At 57.0% G+C, this 23,228-nt stretch overlaps 1 protein-coding gene across 3 annotated transcripts; it reads right to left on the reverse strand.

The window, feature by feature from the left end:
- Positions 1 to 266: 266 nt before the first annotated feature.
- Positions 267 to 20,531, reverse strand: EPHB3 (EPH receptor B3). 3 transcript variants are annotated; one of them, XM_082624725.1, is made up of 16 exons: positions 19,946 to 20,531; positions 11,288 to 11,352; positions 9,174 to 9,846; positions 6,677 to 6,832; positions 5,528 to 5,878; positions 5,250 to 5,374; positions 4,938 to 5,088; positions 4,741 to 4,849; positions 4,302 to 4,354; positions 3,137 to 3,259; positions 2,779 to 3,026; positions 2,053 to 2,268; positions 1,792 to 1,941; positions 1,506 to 1,699; positions 1,248 to 1,403; positions 267 to 1,143 (listed from the first exon to the last, which is right to left on the reverse strand). In XM_082624725.1, the coding sequence occupies exons 1-16, from the start codon at positions 20,055 to 20,057 to the stop codon at positions 1,035 to 1,037; spliced, it is 2,991 nt and encodes a 996-aa protein (XP_082480851.1). In that variant the 5' UTR covers positions 20,058 to 20,531; the 3' UTR covers positions 267 to 1,034. The 3 variants fall into 3 exon arrangements, with proteins under 3 accessions (XP_082480851.1, XP_082480850.1, XP_082480849.1); XM_082624724.1 differs by having other exon boundaries at positions 4,929 to 5,088; XM_082624723.1 differs by having other exon boundaries at positions 1,792 to 2,268; positions 4,929 to 5,088.
- Positions 20,532 to 23,228: the final 2,697 nt, after the last annotated feature.

The following is a 23,228-nucleotide window of genomic DNA, read 5'->3' on the forward strand; positions in this document are numbered from 1 at the left end:
CGTCCAGACTCCGACAGCCCCTGGGAAGGCCTGGGCCTTAGAAGGAAGGCGCTCTGGGGTAGTTTGCTCTCTACTGTTACTGCCCCACTTCCAAGAAGTTAGATGCAGCAAGGCTGAAGCAGAAAAGGGAAGTTGTACTTGGAGAGGCTTGGATCTGGCCTCCCAATGACTCCTGGGAATTCTGAAGGGCTGGTGCTGAGGGACTGTGAACTTGAGGGCATCAGGGAATCCTGCCTTGGGAGGTCGAATGAGAAGGGGCAAAAGAATCATCTTATTGCCTTTATTTTGCTGACTGCCCAGCTGGCCCCACGGCAGGGCAGAGGGCCAAGCTCTCACCCATACTCTCTGTGCAGGCCAGTGCGTACACACACACACACACACACACACACACTCACTCACTCACTCACATCCGACCTCTGGCTCTGAGAGTCCGTCTCTGGGGGGCAAGGCGTTGCCCCTCAGCCTGCCCCTGCCTGCCCTCTTATGACAGCACCAAGGGCGGGGGTGGGGCAGGGCCCTCAGCCCCCAGAACAAGTCCCTGTGCAAACTGGAGGGGCCAGCTGGCTTCGGGATGGGGGTGTCACATTTCCCCATGCCCGGAGTTCCTTCCTCCAGTTCCTGAGGGAGGGACTGCTCTCTGCCTACCTGGGGGGCCAGACCCCTGCCAGGGCTGGGCCCTGTGGAACCCAGGTTTATTCCCCACCTGACTGTGCCAGGACCTCCAGCACTGAAGAACAGCCAAGTCTGAGGTGGTGGGGATCCCCCACTGGAGAACAGGAAGGCCGGGGCCCCGAGGGGCTTGGGAGGGGTCATCACCCCCTCTCCTAATCCATCTTCAATATGAAGAGGTTTGGGGCAAACTTCCTGGGGAGGGAGCACAGGCCTGGAGGAGAAGTCCCAGCTTGGGCCTTCCCCAGACTTCCATCTTCTGGGCCACAGCCGAAGGCCAGGCATCCAAAAGTCCAAAAGTCCAGCCAGCTGGTCAGAGTCCCTGCACAGTCCTTGGAGGGCACCCATCCAGTGGGAGTCGGGTGTCAGACCTGCACAGGCAGTGTCTGGTTCATCTGCAGCCGCATGTCCTGGATACTGCTGAGGATCTTCTTCTGGTGGCCCGCCAAGGTGACCCCGATCCGGAGCAGGTCTCTGCAGATGGGCCAAAGGCACAGTCAGTCCCTCCCCCCTGCCCACCACTCTGGGCCCAGCTCAGGGCCCCCAGCCCTGCCCCTCCAAATGTGAGGCACACTCACTCTGCGGTCATCTGGGCCACCAGGTCAAAGGATGCAAACCCCGCACTGACAAAGCTCTCCTTGTACCGCCCCATCTTGATGGCATCTAGCCAGTCGCCAACTGTCGTGAAGGTCGTGTAGTCTGGGACCGTGCGGTCCAGGAGAGGCTGTGACATGCTGTGGGGAGAAGAGAGGGACTTGATGAGTCCTGATGCTGGGGAGGCAGGGGTAGTGCTGCTGGCTTGGGAGCAGGGCAGGGGCGGAGGCAGAGGAACTGACCCAGACTGGGCACTGGCGATGACCTTAAGGCTGGCGGCGTTGCGGATGAGCTTGTCCAGGGTGTTGACGATCTGGGAGAATTTGGGCCTGAGGTTCCGGTCCCGCACCCAGCAGTCCAGCATAAGCTGGTGCAGTGCTGTGGGGCAGTCCATGGGTGGGGGCAGCCGGTAATCCTGCTCCACGGCATTGATGACCTGGGCCAAGAGCAGGGAACCCTGGAGTGAGCCACCACTCTGCTCCCCAGCCAGCTCCCACCCACCCGAGCGCTCTGGCTGGCCCCACTCACATCCTGGTTGCTCATGTCCCAGTAGGGTCGCTCGCCATAGCTCATGACCTCCCACATGACGATTCCATAGCTCCAGACGTCACTAGCAGAGGTGAACTTCCGATAGGCTATGGCCTCTGGGGCGGTCCAGCGAATGGGGATCTTCCCGCCCTGGTGGGGGGGGCACACGCCCTTCACCCTATGTCTCCGGGCTGGTCCCCAGCCCCGAGCCCCTGCCTGGTTGGCCCCGCCCCCAGTCTCCCTCCCAGCGGCTTCCTGTACCAGGGAGCTGGTGTAGGTAGGATCAGAGGGATCATCCTCCAGGAAGCGGGAGAGGCCAAAGTCTGAGACTTTGCAGACCAGGTTGCTGTTGACAAGGATGTTGCGGGCAGCCAGGTCTCGGTGCACATAGTTCATCTCAGACAGGTACTTCATGCCGGCAGCAATGCCCCGCAACATGCCCACCAGCTGGATGACCGTGAACTGTCCGTCGTTGAGCTGGAGGCAACGAACAGGCTCAAGGGGGTGCCCGTTGCCTCCTGCCTGGCCCCGGGCCCACCCAAGACCTTCCTGCCTGCCCGCGTGCCCACCCTCTCCAAGTCCTCCAAGACCATGCCTCATCTACCCCTCTGACCATGTCCATTGTGCCCTGAGAGTAAGGAAGCAGCCCTCCTGTGTGGCCGGCATCTGTATATATCAACCCAATTAACCCCCATGAGGACCCAAATAACTCTTACCATTCTCATTTTACAACCAAGGCAGCTGAGACTCAGAGAGGTTAAGTAAAGCCTGAGGTCACACAGGCAGTAGGGGGCGGGCAGAGTCCGGATGAGAACTCTGGTCTTTCTGGCTCTGAAGGCCCAGCTCTTTCCCTGCACCATGCCACCTCGGTAAATATTTGGACTTGAATAGGGTCTGCCTGACTTGTGGGAAGGGGTGGTTTGCCCAACCTAGCTCTCTGGGGGATGGGGGGAGGAAGAGGGGGAGGGGCCGGGGGCTGGCTCTTACCCGGAGGAAGGAGTCCAGGGCACAGTTCTCCATGAACTCGGTGAGGATCATGACTGGCCGACTTTTGGTGACCACGCCCTCCAACCGGATTATGTTGGGATGGTCAAACTGACCCATGATGGAGGCCTCGCTGAGGAAGTCCCGCCGCTGCCTCTCTGTGTAGCCCACCTTGAGTGTCTTGATGGCCACAAACACTTCCCGGCGGCCAGGCTGTTTTAGCCGACCCCGGCACACTTCCCCGAACTCCCCTATGGGGCACAGGGCACAGATAGTAAAGCTATTTCTGTACCCAACCACCTCTGCCCTCCCTCGGGGTCACCACCAGCCTCTCCTCCCCACCATGCCCCAGAGGACTCACCAGCTCCAATCACCTCCTCGATCTTGACGCAGGACACATCGATCTCCTTGGCAAACTCCCGCACAGCCTCATTAGGGTCTTCGTAGGTAAAAGGGTCGATATAAACCTTCATTCCAGGAGCAACTAAGGAAGAAAAGGTGGGCGTGAGAGGGGGTGAGATCCTTGAGCTGGGGACAGTGAGGGAACTCTGCGACCCGGGATACTGCCCCAGGCTCTTAACCCAGACAGGAACACATTCCCAGCCTCTCTGCTAAACCTGCTCCGTATTCCTCTGTTGAAGCCAGAACTTGCACCACCCCACGCTGCCACTGTCCTCTTGGTGAGAACTAATAACCATAACGGCTAGACACCTAGGATTCTTCTTCTTTCTCCCTTATCTCTCATGGTGTCCAACTTATTTCAGATCCGTCCCTCCCCTCATTCCCACTGCCCCTGACCTTGTCCAGGCCATCAACACTCAGACTACTGCAATAGCCCCCCAGCTGGGCTCTCTGCCTCTAGACTTTGCTCACCAATCTAGCCCACATACCTGTCTTCCTACAATACTTTCATTGTATTGCTCCCCAGCTTGAGAGCCTTTCAGATTACCGGTGGTGCAGTCAAGTCCAAACTCCTCTGCCTGCCTTTCACGACCCTCCAAGGACTGGCCGCAACTACCCAGCCTGGCTTCCCAGCAGCTGTCAAACCAGCCTTCTCACTGCCCCCCACGTCGGGCACTCTCCCCACCCCACCCACTACCTTCCAGAGGCTCCTCTAGCCGGGAATGCTCTCCCCCACCTCTCTAAACCCTGCTTATCCCACCTGGCTCAGCTCAGCCCAAGGCTACGTCCTCCAGGAAGCCTTCCTCTTTTCTGAACTCTCACTGCCCTCTGTCCCAGGAACACCCGGCTTAACACTTAATTGTTCTCTCATTGTTTCCTGTGTATACCTGTGTTGTCTTTCTTACAAGACTGACTACCCCTGAGGACAGGGGTCACATCTCACTCATCTCTGGGGCTAGCGGGAGTGTGGTAGGGGCTCAGGAAATGGCATTTAATTGGAAGCAGGAGGGGGCAGCCAGGGTAGGAGTTAAAGGAATAAAGTCCCAGACAGGGAAAGGGGTGTCTCCAAGCCCTGCAAGGACGAAGGGAGCTTTGGGAGGTTGGGATGAGGAGGCAAACTCAACTGTATTGCTGCAGCTTCTCCGTGTACTCCGAATCAGAGCTGTGCCGCTGCTTCCTGGAGGGGCGGGGTGGAGGGTAGGCATGAGACAAGTCCGCAGCTCCTTCCCTTCAGGGGACCCTTGGGCTCACAGGAGGGGCAGAGAGCATAGGGGACCGCCCAGTGCCTGGTGCTAGGATCAGTGGCTACAGCTGCCACTGGGTCTCCGGGCAAGAGGCTCAGTGGACTTGGTCCCTGAGGGAATCTGCCAGTAGATTCAGGGGACAGGGAGGGGACAGGACGAGGACATAGGCATGGACTGGAGAGAGCCTTTCCGACAAGGATAGCCTGGGCCTAGGAAGGCTGTGGTTCTAGGGTTGACGTGGGTGATGGTTCACCTATATGGCGAGAGGGCTCTAGGGCACTAAAGGGAAGCTCTAGCCAGCCCCTGGGCCTGGGAGTACCTGAGGCAGACGACAGCAATGACCACAACAGCTACCACGAAGACAAGCCCGGCCGTGGCAGAGCCCACAATGAGGGGGAGCTGCTCCTGGAGCTGCTGGGCACCAGAGCCTAGAGACGGGGAGGGACAGGTGAGTGGTGGGGTGCAAAGTGTGGACAGCGGCAGGGACAGGTGTGTGGGGGTGTGTACCTCTCTCACTTGTGGTCTCAAACTCAGCCGGGTGGCTGTACTGCCCATAGCCAGCTACGGTGCGGGCGCGGACCTGGACCACGTAGCGGGCGTCAGGCCGCAGCCCGTCCAGCTGCACGGAGTTCTTCTGGCTGGTCACTGTGGAGGCGATGCCCTCACTCTGCAACACCAGGAGGAAGGCTGTGTCTCAGTGGGCCCTGACGCCCATCGGCCCCTGCCCAGCCCCCCTCAGTACCCAAGGCTTTGCTCCCAAGGGCCTCTGACACTATCCGGGGTAATCTTCTTGTCCCAAGGCTTCCTCCTGCCCCTGGAGGCTCTGACCTTCTCAAAGTACTTCATCTCGTAGTCTAGGATGACTCCGTTGGGCCGCTCTGGGGGCGCCCAGGACAAGGTCAGGCTGCTTCCAGAGCTGCTGTGCAGGTGTAGTGTTGGCACTTCAGATGGGGCTAGGGGAAGAGTCGGGGGGCTCATCACGGGCCCTGGCATCCTTCCCAAGGACCCAGTTCCCATGGGACCCCCAATGGTCTGTGCCCCAGGCAACCTCAGCTCTACGTGGGGGAAGATGACCCAGACCCTACCCTCCTGTGTGCCCTCCTCACCAGCCTGGTTGGTGGTGATATTCACAGCCGCGTAGTGGGGGGGCAAAGGGCTCTTGCCCGAGACACCGTTGACTGCCTGCACCTCAAAGGTGTAGCGCGTGTGGGCCAACAGATGGCTGATGTGGACCCGGCGTTCTGTCAGGCCCAACTGCCGAGGCACAAACTCCACGTTGTCATCACAGCGTGAGCAGGTCGTGGTGCCCCCGGCCCCAAGGCCCCCATGGCACTTCTTGCAGATGACATTGTATAGGAGGTCGTCCCGGCCACCCAAGTCCCGGGGCTCACTCCACTCGAGGATCAGCGAGGTCTCATTCACATTGGAGATCACACCCCGGGGTGGAGACGGCACCGCTGTGGGGAAGGTGGAAGGAGAGGACAGTGAGCTAGGGCCCTAGGACCACCGTCTGTCCAGAGTTCCTACACACTCCAAGCTGCTTCCTACCTCCTTGCCTTTGCCTCTGCTTTAATAAGCGGAATACCTTTCCTACACTTCTTCACTGGGCACACTCCTATTTATTTGGCCTTTAAGGCTCAATTTGAGAGGTCACCTCCTCTTGGAAACCTTCCTTGATTCATTCTCTTCCCGTCCTCTGCATTCCTGTAACAATTCCTGGGCATCCCTCCAGCCCAGCACTTAGCACATTATATGGTCATTATCTGTTTTCACATCTGTTTCTCCCACCAGGTTGCAAGCTCCTAGAACAGTGGCTGTATCTTTTCTTCCATATCCCTGGCACCTGGCAATTCCTGGCACCAAAGGCCGAAGCAGGGAAAAAGCAGGACACCACGCTGCCCCCGGGGTGTGAGGTCCCCTCTCCGGTTAGAGTTGGGCCAAAAGAATAGCAGTTCTAGACAGAGGAAGGAGTAATGGACTAGAGGGTCCTAGCCGGTTTCTGATACCCAGCGAGGAGCTAACAAATGCTTATTAAATGTTGGTGCAAGGGCTAAGCCTTTCAGCTCACCTGGATTCTGGCTCAGGGCCGGTCACTTCCTACCTGTGCCATGTTGAACACAACATCTAACCCCCCTGAGCCTCAGTTATCCTATCTGGAAAGTGGAGCTATTCATAGAGACTGTTTAGGCACCCCCAGGCTGGCCCGCAGAGGGAAGGCCTGGAGTGGGAGAGTATGAGGACGCGCGTTCACTCACTGGTACAGGCAGTGTCTGCAGAATCAGAGTCTGCGCGGTAGAAGTTACTGTGGCAGGTGCAGATGCTGGAGGCTGGAGAGGTGGTGCGGCTGTTGGGCGGGCAGGGCAGGCAGGGCCCCTCTCCCTGCTTTGCCTTGTAGCTCCCAGGGGGACAGGCTGGGGGGAAGAAGAGGATGGACATCTCACCTCCATCCCTGCAGGCACCAACCCGCCACACCTCTGTGGGAATCAGGCCCTTCCCAAGCACAGGTCTCGGCCCCCCACTTCCCAGACTGCAGGGGCCGTGCTGGTACTGCCTAAGTCCAGCTGCAGCTACAAAAGGCCCTTTTGCCCCGTGGAAACCCCACGTCAGCGGACTCCTCCCCGCCCCTGCCCCGCCCCCGACCCCCAACTCTGGGGCCTCACAGACGAAGAGTCAGATCCATCACCCCAACAGCCTGGACTTGTCGAGGCAGGGACGAGAGGGAGGAGGAAGAGGAGGGAGGGGGACGGGAAGAGACCATTAGTGGGCTGGCAGCAGCCTCTACTCTGCTGGGGTGCCCCACCCCTCCCTGAAGCTCAAGGATAATTATTCCTGAAGATCCTCAAGAACACCCCAGAACAGCCAGGAGGTGGGGCCTCTGAGTTTCACAGCCAGCCTCTCTCCCCACCCAACCAGGAGCAGGGCAGCAGCTCCTTTCTGCCCTGGGGCAGGGGTGGGCGCTGAGGAGGGGTGAGAAGAGGAGAGAAAGAAAGCAGGCAGGAAGGCTGGGGTCACCTGGAGTTCAGAGGCCTCAAAGCATCCAGGAGGGGAACCCCAATCTCCAAAGGGAGCCCAGAGCTCGGTGCCTGAACACCCCTTCAGAGCCTCTATTTGGGCCTGGGCTCTGGAGAGTCCCCACATCTACGATGGCCATATAATTTATTAGTCAAACTGCACTATTTTGAGAGTGAAAGCGGGCACTAGTAATAATCACGTTAGCATGACAGGCATAAACCAGGACTGCCCTGGACATACTAAAGCATATGGTCATCCTGAGCCTATACAACTGCCTTTGGGGAGGTCGTCCGGGGTGTGGTATGCCCAGAGTTGGGTCTGTGCCCTTCTCTGGGGTTTACTCTCCCTCGACTAAGGTGATATTCCATCCCAGCTCTTTTGAGCCAGTGGGAGAGGGGGCAGGGGCCAGGCCAGGCTGGTTGCTATGGGAACCATAGTGCATTTCCTGCTAGGGACCTGCAGAGTGTTAGCCGCTCTTCAGGTTGTCAGGCTCATCACCCCCACCCCTTTCTCCACTTAGGAGGAGGAAGTCTGGGGGCAGGTTCCCATAGAGAAGTGGAGAGGGGCAGGGCAAGGCACTGTTCACCTTCCCACGACAGCACCCGACACTGGGCCTCACAGCCAGGTTGGGCCTCCAGCCCCCTTACCCTGAGGGTTGTGCTAACAGCCAGCTCCCACCCATACTAGCTTCAGGCTGCAAGTGCCAGGAGGGAGAACAGGGCAGAGGGGACGGAAGACAAGGCCCTCAGCACCCTGGCTTGCATGGCCCACCACTGGAGGAGCCTGCAGTCCCAGCTCCCACATTCCCAGCTGTGAGGCCTAGAGGGCAGAACCCCTCCGGGCCTTCTTATTGGCTAAACAGGAGACGTAGCTGGAATCTACCTTACAAAGTTGTGGTAAGGCTCAGATGAGAGAACTTCTCATGAACGGGTGTTATAGCTGGAAAATCTAGCACACCGTGAGGTCTTATGAGTCTCAGCAAGCCACCCAAGACAGGCCTCCTAACCTCCTCGTATATGAAACCAGGACCAAACAACCCTCGTCCCCCGTGCATCCCAGGGCTCCCGAGAGTCACAGCTAACACATGGTGCTGTGCTTCCCCACGTCCCAGGCACCGTTCCAAGGGCTGCCATGCACTGACTCAGTTAAGCCCCACTACAACTCCACGAAGGAATCACCATTAATGTCCCCAGTTTGCACATGAGGAAACCGGGGTTCAAAGAGTTAAATAACTTGCCCAAGGTCTCACAGATGGTAAGTGGCAGTCAGGACTCAGGACTTCAGAGACTGGGCCCCTAACTTCTACGCTATAAATACTGCTTCTCAAGATGCAGATGAGACCCCCCCAGGTAAAACAGCCAAGCACGAGGTGCCTGCAGCTCTGGGTCCCACCTAAGACTTGCAGGGTGAAACGTAAACGTGGCGCTGGACCAACGGGCATCTCTGCTGGCCTCCCGAGACTCTGAGCACGTTCTTCGGGTGCCTCCTTGTCAAGAATTCTCCATGTCTTCCTTCCTCTCTCTTTAGTTTCATTTTTTCCTCCTGGTATCCTGGTGTCTCTCCTCATTTTCTCTCATCTCCCTCCTTGCACCATGTTTTCTGCACCTGATACCCCTCCTCCCTTTCCTCCCTCTGCCCCAGAGCTGAGGCCAGACCCCCCTGTCTGGCAGGTAGGAAGCAGTGGGTAGGGGGCAGCGGGCGGCTGTGGCCCAGACCCTCCCCAGGCCAGTCCCCACTCACGGCGACACTGGGACTCCTTGGCAGCTGGCTCGTGGCCGGTGGCACAGGTGCAGGCACCCACAGGCACCATCCACTCCCCGTCACCGTTGCAGTAGAGCTTGAGGGGTACCGACACCTCCACGGCGTTGGCGATGCAGGTGCCAGGGGCAATGACCAGTGAGGTGGGCTCAGCCCCAGTGAGGGTCTCGGGGAAGAGCGCGAAGCCTGCGGTGGTGGATGCGCACTTCTTGTAGAAGGCACGCACGGAGATGAGCGACATGCAGGCGCCCTGGTCCTGGAAGGCCAAGTAGAAGCCGGCCTTGGAGAGTGGCCCGAAGCTGCGCACCTTGGTGTTGACACGGCCGGCATCGAGCCGCGAGAAGCTCTCATCGGGCGCGATGGTGTCCACCTTCACGTAGGGGTTCTCCATCCAGAAGGGGGAGGAGGCCGAGGCCACGTCGCTATCAGCCTCATAGTAGAAGAGGTTGAAGGTCTCCTTGCAGGAGCCAGGGATGTTGGGGATGCTGTTGCAGTCACGCACAGTGAACTTGAGCTCCACATAGACCCGCTGCACGTCCTGCCGCCAGATGAACCCTGTGCGAAGCCAGTTGTTCTGGCTTGACTCGCGCACATTACACACCTGGTACGTGCGGATGGGGTTCATGGCCTCGTCATAGCCGCTCACCTCTTCCCACTGTGCCAAGTGAAAAAGACAGAGTAAGCACCGGCATTTGCCAGGTGCTTATCACATGCCCAGATCTGCTATATTTACTTCACAGAGATGCTTCCATGGTGTAGTGGTTGAGCACACAGACTACGTGGGTTCAAATCCCAGTTCTCTGCTTGTGGTGTGACTACAGGTAAGTCACTTAACCTCCCTGTGCTCCCACTTCCCCATCTGTAACATGGTAAGAAGAAGATGTATAAGGAATAAATGACTTTAAATGACTACAGCACTGGGCTTCCCTGGTGGCGCAGTGGTTGAGAGTCCGCCTGCCGATGCAGGGGACACGGGTTCGTGCCCCGGTCCAGGAAGATCCCACATGCCGCGGAGCAGCTGGGTCCGTGAGCCATGGCCGCTGAGCCTGCGCGTCCGGAGCTTGTGCTCCGCAACGGGAGACGCCACAACAGTGAGAGGCCCGCGTACCGCAAAAAAAAAAAAGACTACAGCACTTAGAATGGGGCACTTGGTAAGTACTATGTGAGAATTAGCTATAATGTTTATTATCTTTATGCCTCAATTTCATTGTCTATAAAGTGGGACTGATTGCAAGTAAATGAGGCTTTGAGGAATTAAATCCGTTTAATATATGTAATGAGCTTGCGCCAATGCCTGATATAGATAGAGCAAGCATTCAGTAAACTTTGGTTATCACTATTACCATCACATTTAACCTTCACAGCTCCTTAATAAGGTATTGCGCTGGCCAAAAAATTCGTTCAGCTTTCTCCCGAAACATCTCACGGAAAAACCCAAACAAACTTCTTGGCCTATCCAATACATCTGCTGTCCCCACTCCAGAGGAGAGGAAGTCAAGACTCATAAAGGCAGAGACTTGCCCAAGGTCACAGAGTTAGGTCTGGTAACTAAGGGCCTGTAATATCACCCAAATCCAGTGTTCCAGAACTTAGTGTAGTTGTGAAGGACATCTAGGGAGGTTAATTAGAACACTTTAGAGACGTCAGGACTACAGGAATGTAACAGTCAAGAAATGGAGGCCCAGAAAGGCAAACTGTCTTGCTCAAGGTCACACAGCAAGTCAGAGATCTGGAACTAAGGTTTCCTTGTTCCCAAGCACCCAGGAAGGAGGGAGATGGTCAGGACAGACATGCAAAGGGCTGTCAGGCAGGAGAGGGATGGAAATAGGCTGAAAACAGGCTGGGGGGTGGGCAGAGGGAGAACGAGACAAAGATGGTGTGTATGGGGGGGGGGACGGAAGCAGGCTGAAGAGTCAGAGATGAAAACACTCACAGAAATGGACCATCAGGCAAAGGAGGAAGGTGACAGATGAAGAGGATGGGGATGCCGCAAGAGGGGAAACTGACAAGCAGTGGGCAGAGGCAGCCCTTCTTGAGCCCTGCTGCAGGAGTTAATTGGCAACCAACACTCGGGAGAAATGGTGGGGAAGTCTTACCCCACTTTCTGGATGAGATGTCCATGCCAACTCAGATGTCACCCATTTTGTATCCATGAGGGTCTCTGGGGGAGCAAAAGGAGAAAAAAGGCCAGGGGCCAAGTTTAGGATGAAGAGAAAGAGGAGGTTGCCCAGGAAAGGCCAGGACGCCAGACATTGATTCCCACCAGGTACTCCCACCCCACCCCCAAGTTCCCCAAACCCTCAGCTCCCCTGGCCCAGAGGAGACCCTGCAGCCACCCCCAGAGATGTCATAGCCCCAAAGATGTCTTGTCCGGCCAGCTGGGAGTGGGTGTCAGCTGCTGACCCCAGGTCTGGGTTAATGAGGCAGAAGCCAGGGCCAGTTCACACACCTACAGGCTCTGCTAATCTCCACACAAAGGGGCTGGCAGGGCCTTTATCCTGGAACAAAGGGCCGTGTGCTTCAGACCCTGCTGCTCAGGCCTCCCCTGACTCCACTCCCAGCACAAAGGCCCAGCTCCACACACGCCCAGGGGAAGGGAAGAGCAGTCACAGGCCAGAGCCAACTCTCACCCAGCCTCCCACAGATCACCTCTGGAGGACAGGACAGGAATGCTCTTTGAGGATAGGGTGAGGGCCACCAAGGCCTAGACTAGTTCCTCTAGAGCTAGTTCAGTTCTTCCTGCAATCCTTGGATAAAAGTACTGTTGGCGTACCTCTTTTACAGATGAGAAAACTGATGCCCAGATACAGTATATATAGGGTGTAAGGTAAAACTGTTAGGACTTGAGGTGAAAAGTTGAAAGGTGACTCAAATTCAGGTCTATCTGATTCCACAACTAACCCCTTAACCAGGGCACTCTGACTGCAATATGCCCCTCTGTAAAGGGGGAACAGAGAAAGCCTGGAAAGCTCCTGTGTATACTCTAAGTCCCAACCAAGATGTCACCTCCTCCAGGAAGCCTTCCCTGAACCACCAAGTCAGGGTTGGATGCCTTCCTCTATGCATCCAGGGCCAGGTGCTTTGTCATAGCACGGATCCTGTTCTGAGCTTCGGATTTTTTTATCTGTTTCCTTTTGCTCGGCCACAGGAGGGGCCTATTAATGTTTCTGACGTAAACTTGCTCCCCTAGGAACCTGGATCCTGGGTTCTGGCTTGAAAACTCTCCTCTCTGACAGTGTGACCCCAACATTAGACCTAGGAGCAGGAAAGAGGCCCCAAGTCCTTTCCCATAGCCTGGAAGACAGCCAGCAGTTCTCCCCTCAACTCCAAGCTGGAATGGGGCAGGGCCGCCCCAGAACTTCTGAAGGCCTCTACATCAACAATGGGGCAGGCTGGAGGTATCCAGGAAGGGAAAGACCCAAACCCCACAGGCTCCAGGCTTGCGGCCTTCACCAGTTTCCTGCAGTCTGGGACTGAGCCTAGGATGGTGGATGAGGCAGCTGTGGCCCCAGGCCCTCATGTGAGGCAAAGGGGGCAGCGAGCAGCAGCCATTCACTTTGGGGAGTGAGGCTCCCTCGTCTTCCTGCAGTAGCAGCTGGTCCCTGGAGGGCCCGGCTGCAGGATGAGCTATCCCAGCTTCATCGTCGGTGGCCTGACAGGCCCCTCTGGCAGACAGACAGACACAGACATTTAGCAGGGGGGTAGAGGGGTACGGGAGGGAAGAGGGGATGGGCAGAAGCAGGGGCCCCAGAGACAGACAGGGAGGGAGACAGGCGGGCGGAGCAGGCGGATGGTGGGCGGCACCGAACTGGAGAGATGGGCAGAGCCGGCTGGCTAGGACCAGACAGCCGGGATGGCCGGCGGTGGACTACAAAAGACAGGGAGATGGAGAGACAAGGAGGCCCCAGGAGACAGACACAGAGACAGAGAGGGAGGCTGCCAAGTAGCCTCTTCGCTAGCCAGCGGCCCGGAGTACCGCCGTCCCTGGGAGCCGGCGAGCCTAGCGCACCCCCTCCCCCCAGCCAGTCCGCCTGCTTGTCTGCCCGCCGCCCGCCGCCCGCCGCCGAGCAGGCCAGGGCTCCCACCGCTCCCTCGCGCTGCCTCCCTCCTCCATCTCCCTCACTTCCTTCTGCTCAGCCAGTGCCAAACCCATCTGGAACTGTTTAAACCCAAATATTCAGCCCCTCCCCCCTCCAGCCAGATTCCTCCGCAGTTTAAAACAAGCCCTGCGCCGGCTCGGAGAGGAGGACTGGGGGGAGGGGGCGGGGGGAGGTTGGTGGGGTAGGATCTTCGTTTCTGTTTAATTTCTGGGGAGCGAGAGAGGGAGGGGGCGGGGATCGGCCCTCGGCCATCGCTCAGCCTTGGCCATCGCTCAATCTCGGCACATTTTTCCCATTAATGAGGAGAGGACTTAGATTTCGAGTCATGTGTGCCTGAGGAAGGGCTCGGTCACCCTGGTGGGGAGGGGGCTTGCTCTCTGGGGGAGGGGAGGGGCCTGCTCGCTTCAGCAAGAGGGAGACCCTGAGGTGCCTGGGTCCCAGCCTCAGGAAGAACATGGGGGGGGTCCCCAGAATCCATCTGTCTGGGGAGAGACCCAGCCCAACAGAGCCCACCTTTTCTATGTGTGTGTGTGGGTGTGTGTGTAGGTACACATGCAGGGGTGAAGGATACAGGTACAGGGGACAAGGACAAAAGAGGAATGAGGGAGCAAGCTCCACATTCTCCAGCTACCAACTGCGCCCGCACCCTCCCCTGTCCCACCAAGTGGCTGCTCCCCGATACAGCCCCACCAACCCACGAAGCAAGCAGGGAAGTGGCCACCAGGCCTTTCTGCGATGTTCTGGGACTGGGGCTTCAGTGCTCAGCAGGAAAGCAGCACCCCTTTCAGGTTTCACAGGGCCGCGGGGAACAGCCACGTGGCAGCAGCTGTGTGGCCCCCGCCTGTGCACACACAGACGCACACACGTCACCCAGTTCTCAGTGGCTGGGCTCGTTCCCGCCACTGGGGCCAAAGAGCGACAAGTCACACGTATGGTGGACAAAAACACACAAAGCCACAGCCACCCGCAAACACACACACGGCTTCACACACAGCCACAGTCTGTCTTTGACGGACACACGGATACATATGGTACAAGCAGATCAGTCTTCCTGAGACATTCATATACAATGAGTCTTTCCTACACACATTGGGCTTGCCTTAGGCAAAGACTCACTCTCACAGCCCTCAGATGTGCGGATTTCCTGAGACATATGCATACGTGAGGGCACGTGCATTCAACAGTGCGTTCTCCCTACACACCCAACTGCACACTATTGCCAACCACAAGTCACAGTCTTGAGTGTAGTCAAGTACAAACACAAACACCAGTTTCTCTGTACAGACACGGTGACATGCTCTTACACAGTCACATACAACTAGCATCAGCTGCACACGCACAGATGCCCATTTGCACCAAAACATTCCATGGGAGCAGACACAGTGTAAGTATCAATATCTAGAGGTTGTGTAAAGCCTCAGAGGTGCATCCTCCATGCACATCTCACACACACACACACCCACACACACGCTACAAGCACGCTCTTTCTATGAGGTGAGTTTTCAAGTGGGGTGGAGGAAGAGTTGGGAGAGGGCACTGTCTGCTAAGAAAGCAAAGGTACTGGGGCCGCCTCAGCCAGAGGCTCAAGGAAGGAACAAGCCCCAGACCAGCTTCCTGTGGCCCTGACCCAGGCAGGAGCTGTCACAGGTCATGAGGCTAGGGGTGGGGCAGGGGCATGAAGATGATTCTGGGTGTGGCTGGGTGCAGCCTCCCCAGGTGCAGCCCTTGCCCAAGCAGCAGGCCACTTCCCTGCCAGCACAATGGCACCATCCCCAGCACTGAGCCCTTGGGGAGGGGGTGGCACGATGAAGGCATTTAGCCTCAGGAGCTTCGGGCAACACATAAGTTGGGGGCCCAGCAGGAGGAGAACATCGTGGGCACCCAGCCTGTGTCTGAGGGCCTCACTGGGCCGCCCTGGTGCTGGGAGCCTGCCACCTGCCCCAGTGAATGGCCAGGGACACACAAGTTTATGGAGCTGCCAGACCCCACAGCAACCCCAGGCCCCAAGTCACACAGAGCACCCCACCCTGGGAACAGGCATGCCAGTGAGACCAGAGAATCAAAAAAATCTAGAGACAGGAGCAAGAAACCCACCGGCCCAAACTCCAGACCAAGGACGTTGAGGTGGTGGGAAAGGTCACGCTCCTGGGCTGGGCCAGCAGCGCGTGCAGGGGCAGGAGGACAGAGGGGCAGGGTCCGGGCAAGAAGGCACACCCCGGAACCCTGCCTGCAAAGAGAGGGAGGAAACTCCCGGTCACCTCGGAGTTGGTCCCCCTCCTCCGCCTGGGGTCCCTACCTCAGCCAACCAATCCAAGGGATCTGTCCCGTCTTCTCCCATCCTTCTCCTCCCCTGCGTGTCGGTGTGTGTACACGCGTGTACCAACCTGCACACTCAGGGTGGTCAGCCCGGGGAGAAAGGGGTCTTAGGCAGACCCTGCCATGGGACCTGGAGGGCCACCTCCCTCCCCCTGCCATGGCCCCGAGGGCCTCCAGTCTGGGATGGAGGAGAGGGGAGCATCCCAGAACAGAACACATTTTGTCTTTCATTCTTCCCCTCAGATCATGGAGATTTATAATTAAATAAACCTGAGAGGGAGGAGAAGGGAGGAAGAAGCACAGGACAGGAGCCCAAATGCCTCAGTGCTCATCCATAGCCCCCACCCCAGTTGTGGCCCTGCCAGCATCCAGAAGGACTGATGAACAGCTAGCCTTTGAGCCCTTCCCTGGGATCCCAGCCACAGCGGGTCTGACCAGGAGTCTGGGGGCGGAGAGGCAACAGGAGACCCCCGATGCCAGGGCCAGCCCTTGGGGCAGGGGGCCTCTCCCACCCCATCAGGTGCCCAGATGTATCCAGTCTCCCTCCCCCCACTCCCAGCTGCCCAATCCCGACAAACCAGTTTGACTCAGCACAACAGGCAGGGCTACAATTTTCAAACTATGCAGGCCTGGTGATTCAGCCTCTTCATGCTGTTTAATTAGTGTAAGGCGGGTGGCGGAGGCCTTGCCCACAGCAGCTTTGGGTTAGCTCGCTGCCGCTGAGGCCACAGTGGCGGCGGTGGCGGCAGTTCTGGTTAAAGGGAAGACAGTGACGGGCAAACTGGTTCCCCCAAATCCCTGCTGCTGTCCCTTGTCGCAGCTCTGAGGTGCCAGCTCAAGACAAACAGGGGCGGGGTGGGGGGGCTGGAGAGCCAGCGGCCACTCGAACAAGTGAGGAAGCCACAGAAACCCCAGCCCGCTGTCCCCTCTCACTGCCACCTACTCAGTGGCCACTGCTGCTGCCTCTGAGAAAGAGATGGGTCACAACCTGCCTCTCCCCACCCAGGGCCTGCTTCCACTACAGCAGCAACTCAGCTACAGGGCTTGCCTGGGAGAAGGCTGTCCAGCCCCCCCCACCGGCCTTACATCTGGTAACTGTTTCTTTTTTCTCAAAAGGGTCTCTTCCCAGCAGGGACCTCCTCATCCTATCTGAGGTATAAGGACACTATGGTCCAGACATCCTTCCTATCCCACGCCCCGTTCCTGGTCCGCTCACCTACTGGACCCCACTCCCTGGTTCATGGTCCTGAAGGGGAGAATGGTCTTGGCTTGGGGGACTGGGGAACATTACCTGAAAGCAAAGTGAGCAAAAAAGTGGCCCTGTTTCCCTGTGAGTGAGGGTAAATTTGAGGGCAATTTGTGTGTGTGTTTGGTGAGGTGTGTGTGTGTGTGTGTGCACATGGGACTCAATCAGAGGGCAAGGAGAGAGGTGTTTCTTCAACCAGGGAGGACAAGCAAAGACCCTGGCTCCATCCTCATGGAAAACTGATGAGATATTTGGATGCAGAATGTAGCTGCATGAATGCCAAGTGTATAGGGAGGAAGAACAATCAGGTGCTAGACAGCATCTAATTAATGAGACCATGAGGGACAGCACCCACAGCTCAAGGACCCTGGGCCTAAATATAATGACCTCAGAGGCCAAGAGCCTAAAGGCTCCCTAAGGCCAAGGGCAAACCAAATCCTGGCAAAACCAAAGGGAAGGCTGGATGGAGCAAGGGAGTGAGATCCTCCACCCATAAAGCTTGGGGGGCTGAAGAGAGCTTCAGTGCTGGGCGTCCCACCTAGCCCTGTCCTCTGGCCACAGCCCAGGACCCCCAGGTCCACCCATCCCGCCATTCGAGCTCCAGAATAGGGATGGGGTACAGGCAGGAGTCAAGGACAGCTGTCTCCTGACCCAGCTCTCTTCCTATCCCATCCTTTTCCTCCCAAAGCTGGAAAGAGATGGAGGTGTGGGGACAACTTCCTCCCCAGATCAACTTTTCCTCCTCCCATTATTGCGTCCTCTAAGCTCCCTCCAGCAGGGCAAGGGTACACACCAGTTTCACTTTCTGGTGCTCCCCAAGGAGCAGACCCTAGGGTAACAATAATAACAGTTAATCCTTGAATAACAATGGCTGTGCTAAGCACTTGACACACATTAAGGATTCAATCTTCATAACAGCCCTAGGAGGTGGGTTCAACTACTATCCCATCTCACAGTGGGTTCAACCACTATCCCATCTCACAGTGAGGGAGAGCAGGAGTGTTGTTAGGTAGACCACTGGGCTGGGGTCAGCGCCCTGAGGCGTCATCTCTCTTTTTCCTTTCATTCTCACGCCAGCAGAAGACCCTAAGTTCTCATATATGGCAAAAGTGAAGGAACTCATGAAAGCCACACTTGGGAGGCACTGCTACCTTCCTAGGGGCACCCCACACTGGCCCAGCCTCCCAGCCACCACCCACCCAGCCAGGGAATAGCCCCAGATCCCACTTCACAGCCTGAGGGAGGAGGGAACAGAGTAGGGGCAGTGGCCCCACTGTCCTCTCTTTCCTGGGCTGCTACAGCTCATCAGGCCTCTGCCTCCTGGTCAGTCCCTTGGGTCCTGGGCCTGGAGGACTGGATGCCAGCTCCCAGCTAGGGCCTGCCAGCTAGGGTCTAGAAGGACCAGCAGATTGTGAGGGGTGAAAAGGAGGAAGAAAGGAAGGGAAAGAGGAAGAAGGGAGGGAGGAAGGAAGGGGTGAGCCTTTTCAGGTACCCCTTGCTCACCTGACCCAAACCACGCCCCCACTCCACTCTCAGCATCAGCACCCACCACACCCCACAACAAGGGCTCTGGGGCCTGGCACACACAGTCCTGTAAGTGCGTGTGCCTGTGTCGCCTCTCCTGGGCTAAGACACAGACCTGGGAACTCCAGCAGGCTCCCTGGCTCACACCCTTGAGGCAATCAACAACAAAGCCCCACACCGGTTTCTCACGCCTGTGATCCTATCACACACATGTGGGTGAGCGTGCACAAGTGTGGGCGCGACCTCGGTGTGTCTGTCTGGATTTGCATGCGTCCACCCGTGTGAATCAGTCTGTCAGCACCAATGGGCTCAGAGATAAAAGACGTTCAGAAGAATGTTGTTCTTCCCCTGAGAAAATGAGAAAGCACCAGAGGCTGCCTTTCTCTCAGAACTCTGCTCTGTTTTCCTTCCAACCTCTAAGTTTACCGATTGTGAACATATGAACAAACCAAGTCACACGGAATTCATGTGTTTGTTCTTAAACTAAGAAAGTGACTGGATTTGTTAAAGATACCAAATATAAGTACTGCCTATAATCCCAATTTCCCCCAAATTTCTGTGGTGTCCTTCCCTCCACCTTAAGGAAGGTTTTTCCTCCCTCATTTAACGGCTCCAAAAATTCTGGGAACTGTGTGTTTGTGTCTGCATCTGTCTGTCTATTGTTTAACCAGTGTCAGTGCCTCTGTCCCCTCAGGCTTGTGTCAAGTGGACGTGTGTGAACTCTCCCACCGGGGCCAAAAACACTTGGGCTGTCCATCCAAGCACACTCGTTTGGAAGTTGGAGCAGTCTCGGCAGGTTTCACAGAACCCATCGAGAGAAGCCCGGCCTTTTCCCACCGGCTAATGGGTAAGGCACCGGCTCTGGCACTACTTGGGACAAGCCCCGGAACCTCAGGGGTTCGGTGGAGACCCCAGCACTCGGGGTGTCCTGCTAGAAGGCAGAGGGGGTGCCGCAGAGACGCGTGCAACGCCGGTGAACAGAGCACCTCGTGGGTAGTTGGCGCTCGTAAACCGTAAACAATAACAGGCCCCCGCCTCTCCATCCCCGCAGCCATTCCCTGACAAAGCGGGGTGCACGCACTCACACTCTCACAGATCACTCCAAGGGGTTCCGAACCAACGCCGCCCCTCAACCTGGGGAGTCCCGCTTCGCCTCCACCCACCACAGCCCCGCATCAGCCTCAGAGTCCCCGCCTTGCCTGGTGGGTCGCCCACACTTCCTTGCCTCCAGGAGGTGCCCAGGGCCCCGCTCCTCTGCCCTGAGTGCGGGGTACTCCCTCAGAAGCTCACGGCCGGGCCATGACTTTCGGGGACGCTCTCCCGAGTCGAGCAGCCCGCGATCCCGCAACCGGCGGACTGCCTGCCACAGAGGTAGCTGGAGCCTCCGAGGCGGCGCCGAGAGCGTCCTCCCCACCCCATCCTCCGGACCCTGGAAAGGGCGCGGGTGACCGAGCCTCCTCCGAAGTGCGCCCAGTCCTCATCGGACCAACACCGTAGACCCTCCCCGGCCCACGCTCGGGCGACCCCGGACACCTTAACCCTTGGACGCGCCCCCCGACGCCGCTCACCTTCCAGCGCCCGGCAGCCGGAGGGCAGCAGCAGGGGCAGCAGCAGCAGCGGAGAGAGCAGCGGCAGGAGCCCCGGCGGCGGCGGCGGCGGCGGCGGGCGGGCTCGGGCCATGGCCAGGGCGGGTTCCGGGAGCCGAGCCGAGCCGCGCCGGGCCGCGCCGGCGGGGCTGCGGGGACCCGCGGGAGGGTCCGCTCGGCGGGCTACGAAGAAGGCTCGCGCACGGTGGTCCCAGGAGATCCAGGCAAGCAGAGGGTGCAATCCAGGCAGGCGGCTCCGGGACCGAGGCGGCGCCCTGAGCCGGGCGATGCCGAGGGATGCGGGCAGGTCGGTCCCAGGGGAATCTGGACGGACCAGTCCTGGAGGATCCGGGGCGCTTGGAGAGCTCGGAACCAGTGGACTCGGGGGGGCGGGCCGGGGAGGGAGTGCGCAAGTGGTCGTAGTTCGGTGTGCACAGTAATCCAGAGGTCTGCTGCGGGTCCGACTCGGATCGGGGACTCCGGGTGCGCGCGTCGTCCGGGGTCCGAGCTGGGTTCTTGCTGCGCCGCTCACGTACTCACTTCTGCTGTCCCCAGCGCTGGCGCGGCCGCTCTGGGCGAGAGGGGTGGGGCCGGCCGCCTGCCTGTCATCTCTGAGGCCCCGCCCTTAGCCCCCCTCCGCCCACTCACAGACCGCCAGGCGCGCTGGTTCGGCCTCGAGAGCACTCTGCCGGAGTTCAGTTGGCGGCGGCTCCATCACGCCCACCCTCATTCTCTGAGGACTGGGGTGGGCGGGGCCAAGGAAAAGATGAATCAGATTGGGCGGAGCGATACTGTCCGTCAGAGGGAGAAGCCCGCCTCCTGTCGCCCACTGGCGATTAGTAACCGAACCTGAGTCCGGCGAGGTGCCATCCACGTACAACGAGCCGGGGGCGCCCCCGTGTGGTCTGTACGTGCCCAGGGCCGCCGCCATGTGGCTGTGTTTCCAGGCACGTCCTGACACTAACTAAACTCGGCTTAGGCAATACCAGGTGGGCGTCCTCCGCGACGCATCCTGCAACGAGGGCCTTCTCGCTTGTTTATTTATTCATTCATTCAGCTGTGTATTTCATCATTCTTTGAGCCAAAGACTCTAGGAACTTCTGGCGATACAGCAATGGATAAGACAGAGGTTCGTGTTCTCTTGGAGCTAGTTTAGCAATGGAAGCAGGCATGAAGTTATCACAGCAGAGTGTAACTTATTATTATGGAGGAAGGACAGAGTTGCTGGAGCACATGTGAGAGGGACGGCTATGTCTGGCCCTGAGGAAATGACATTCAAGCTGAAATGTGAAAGATGAGTAGTAGGTGAAGGATGTGTGTTTGGTGGGGGCAGTTTCAGGCAGAGCAAACACTCTTTGTGTGAAGTCCCAGGGGCAAGAGAAACATATTTACCGGAGGAAGCCGAAAGAAGTTCAGAATATCTTAAGTGTAGAGTTGGAGGCTGAGGGGGGCCAAAAGGAAGCTTGAAATCGGTGTGGGGGACCAGAGGAATTTTTTTTTAGATTCATAAGGCCTTCCTGGGGTGTGGGGGGGGAAGGTTGGGATTGACATATGCACACTACTATATATGAAATAGATAATAAGGACCTACTGTATAGCATAGGGAACTCTACTCAATACTCTGTAATTGCCTACATAGGAAAAGGATCTTAAAAATAGTGGATATATGTATATGTATAACAGATTCACTTTGCTGTACAGCAGAAACTAACACAACATTGTAAATCAACTATACTCCAATAAAAATTAAAAACAAAAAAAGGCCTCCCTGAGAGCTAGGGTTTGAAGCAGAGCCATTACTTTATCAGATTCACATGGCTTCTCTGGGAAAGAAGAATGGGTGGAGGAAAGGGTGGAAACAGGGAGATCAGAGAGGAAGCTGTGCAGTGGTCAGGCAGAGGAAGATGGTGACTTGGACTAGGGTGGTGGCTGTGGGGATGGAGAGAAGTGGGCAGGTCTAAGATATTTTAGGAGGGCTTCCCTGGTGGCGCAGTGGCTAAGAATCCACCTACCAATGCAGGGGACACAGGTTCGAGCCCTGGTCCAGGAAGATCCTACATGCCGTGGAGCAACTAAGCCTGTGCGCCACAACTACTGAGACCACGTGCCACAACTACTGAAGCCCACGCGCCTAGAGCCCGTGCTCTGCAACAAGAGAAGCCACCACAGTGAGAAGCCCACGCACTACAACAAACAGAAGCCCCCGATCACCGCAACTAGAGAAAGCCTGTGTGCAGCAACAAAGAGCCTTCGCAGCCAAAAATAAATAAATAAATTTATTTTTTTTTTAAAAGATATTTTAGGAGGTAGAGTTCACAGGATTTGTGATTGGGTGGTTGAGAGGTATGGGGTAGATAGAGACATCAAGAAGAACTCCCAGGTTTCTGGATTGGGCAAATGGACTTGTACCCCATTTGCTCAACAAACATTTGCAAAGTGCAATAAACACTCTGAAAAAAAGTCTTGTTTATTAAGAAGTAGAAGTTATTATAGCCTCATTTTACAAACAAAACTGACATCTAGAAAGGCTTAGTGACTTGCTTCAAGTCACAGTGCTCATAAGTGGCAGGGTGGGATTTGAATCAACGATTGTATAGCTTTTAGACTCACTCATTCTACTTAATCAGAGACCTAAGGATCACCTAGGTGCTTGTTAAAAACTAAGAATTCTGAGCCACCCACCCATCTTGGATGTTGGAACTCAGAATCTCTGGGGTATGGGGCCCAGGATTCTGCATTTCAAATAAGCATTCCAGGTGATTCTGATGCACACTGAAGTTCAAGAGTCACTATCACCATGCAGCCTCTTACTGTCCTAACTGGAGAAACATCCCTCCATGGTCCCTCTGAACCTTCCCCAGCTACACTAAGATTTCTGAGGACAGAGAATGTGAGAGATCAGATTCTAGGTGGCCTTGGAGGCAAGATGGTCACTCTTAATCCTCTGACCATGAAGTACCCTAGATGTGGTGCTAAAAGCTCCATTAGTGTAAATGAGGTCATAGATCCATTGCTCAAAGATACTGCTCTAGAGCGCTCAATCCTCCTGGCCAGAGGTATGCATGGGTACCTGGGGCTGGGGTGGGGGTGGGGGGAGGAGGATGCCATGAGGTTCCCAGATTCCACCCCCCCACCCCCCCACCCCCAGGAACTTCTGCCTTCGATCTCTTCTTAAGCCCTAGAGACTCCCAGCAACATCACTCAAGGTTCTAGACCACAAAAGGGATCTTGGAGATAATCTTGTGCAACTCCTGCATTGTAGAGC

The sequence above is a fragment of the Mesoplodon mirus genome, assembly GCF_964341445.2.
Source record: "Mesoplodon mirus genome assembly, chromosome: 6".
NCBI lineage: Eukaryota > Metazoa > Chordata > Mammalia > Artiodactyla > Ziphiidae > Mesoplodon > Mesoplodon mirus.

What these genes read in the sequence shown, in the direction of transcription:
- EPHB3 (XM_082624723.1), bottom strand. Translation starts at nt 20,057, where the DNA reads ATGGCCCGAGCCCGCCCGCCGCCGCCGCCGCCGCCGCCGGGGCTCCTG. An exon ending in AGATGAAGTACTTTGAGAAG is followed by an intron (nt 5,089 to 5,249) that starts GTCAGAGCCTCC and finishes CTGGTGTTGCAG; the next exon opens with AGTGAGGGCATCGCCTCCAC. An exon ending in CCCTGGACTCCTTCCTCCGG is followed by an intron (nt 2,269 to 2,778) that starts GTAAGAGCCAGC and finishes CGTTGCCTCCAG; the next exon opens with CTCAACGACGGACAGTTCAC.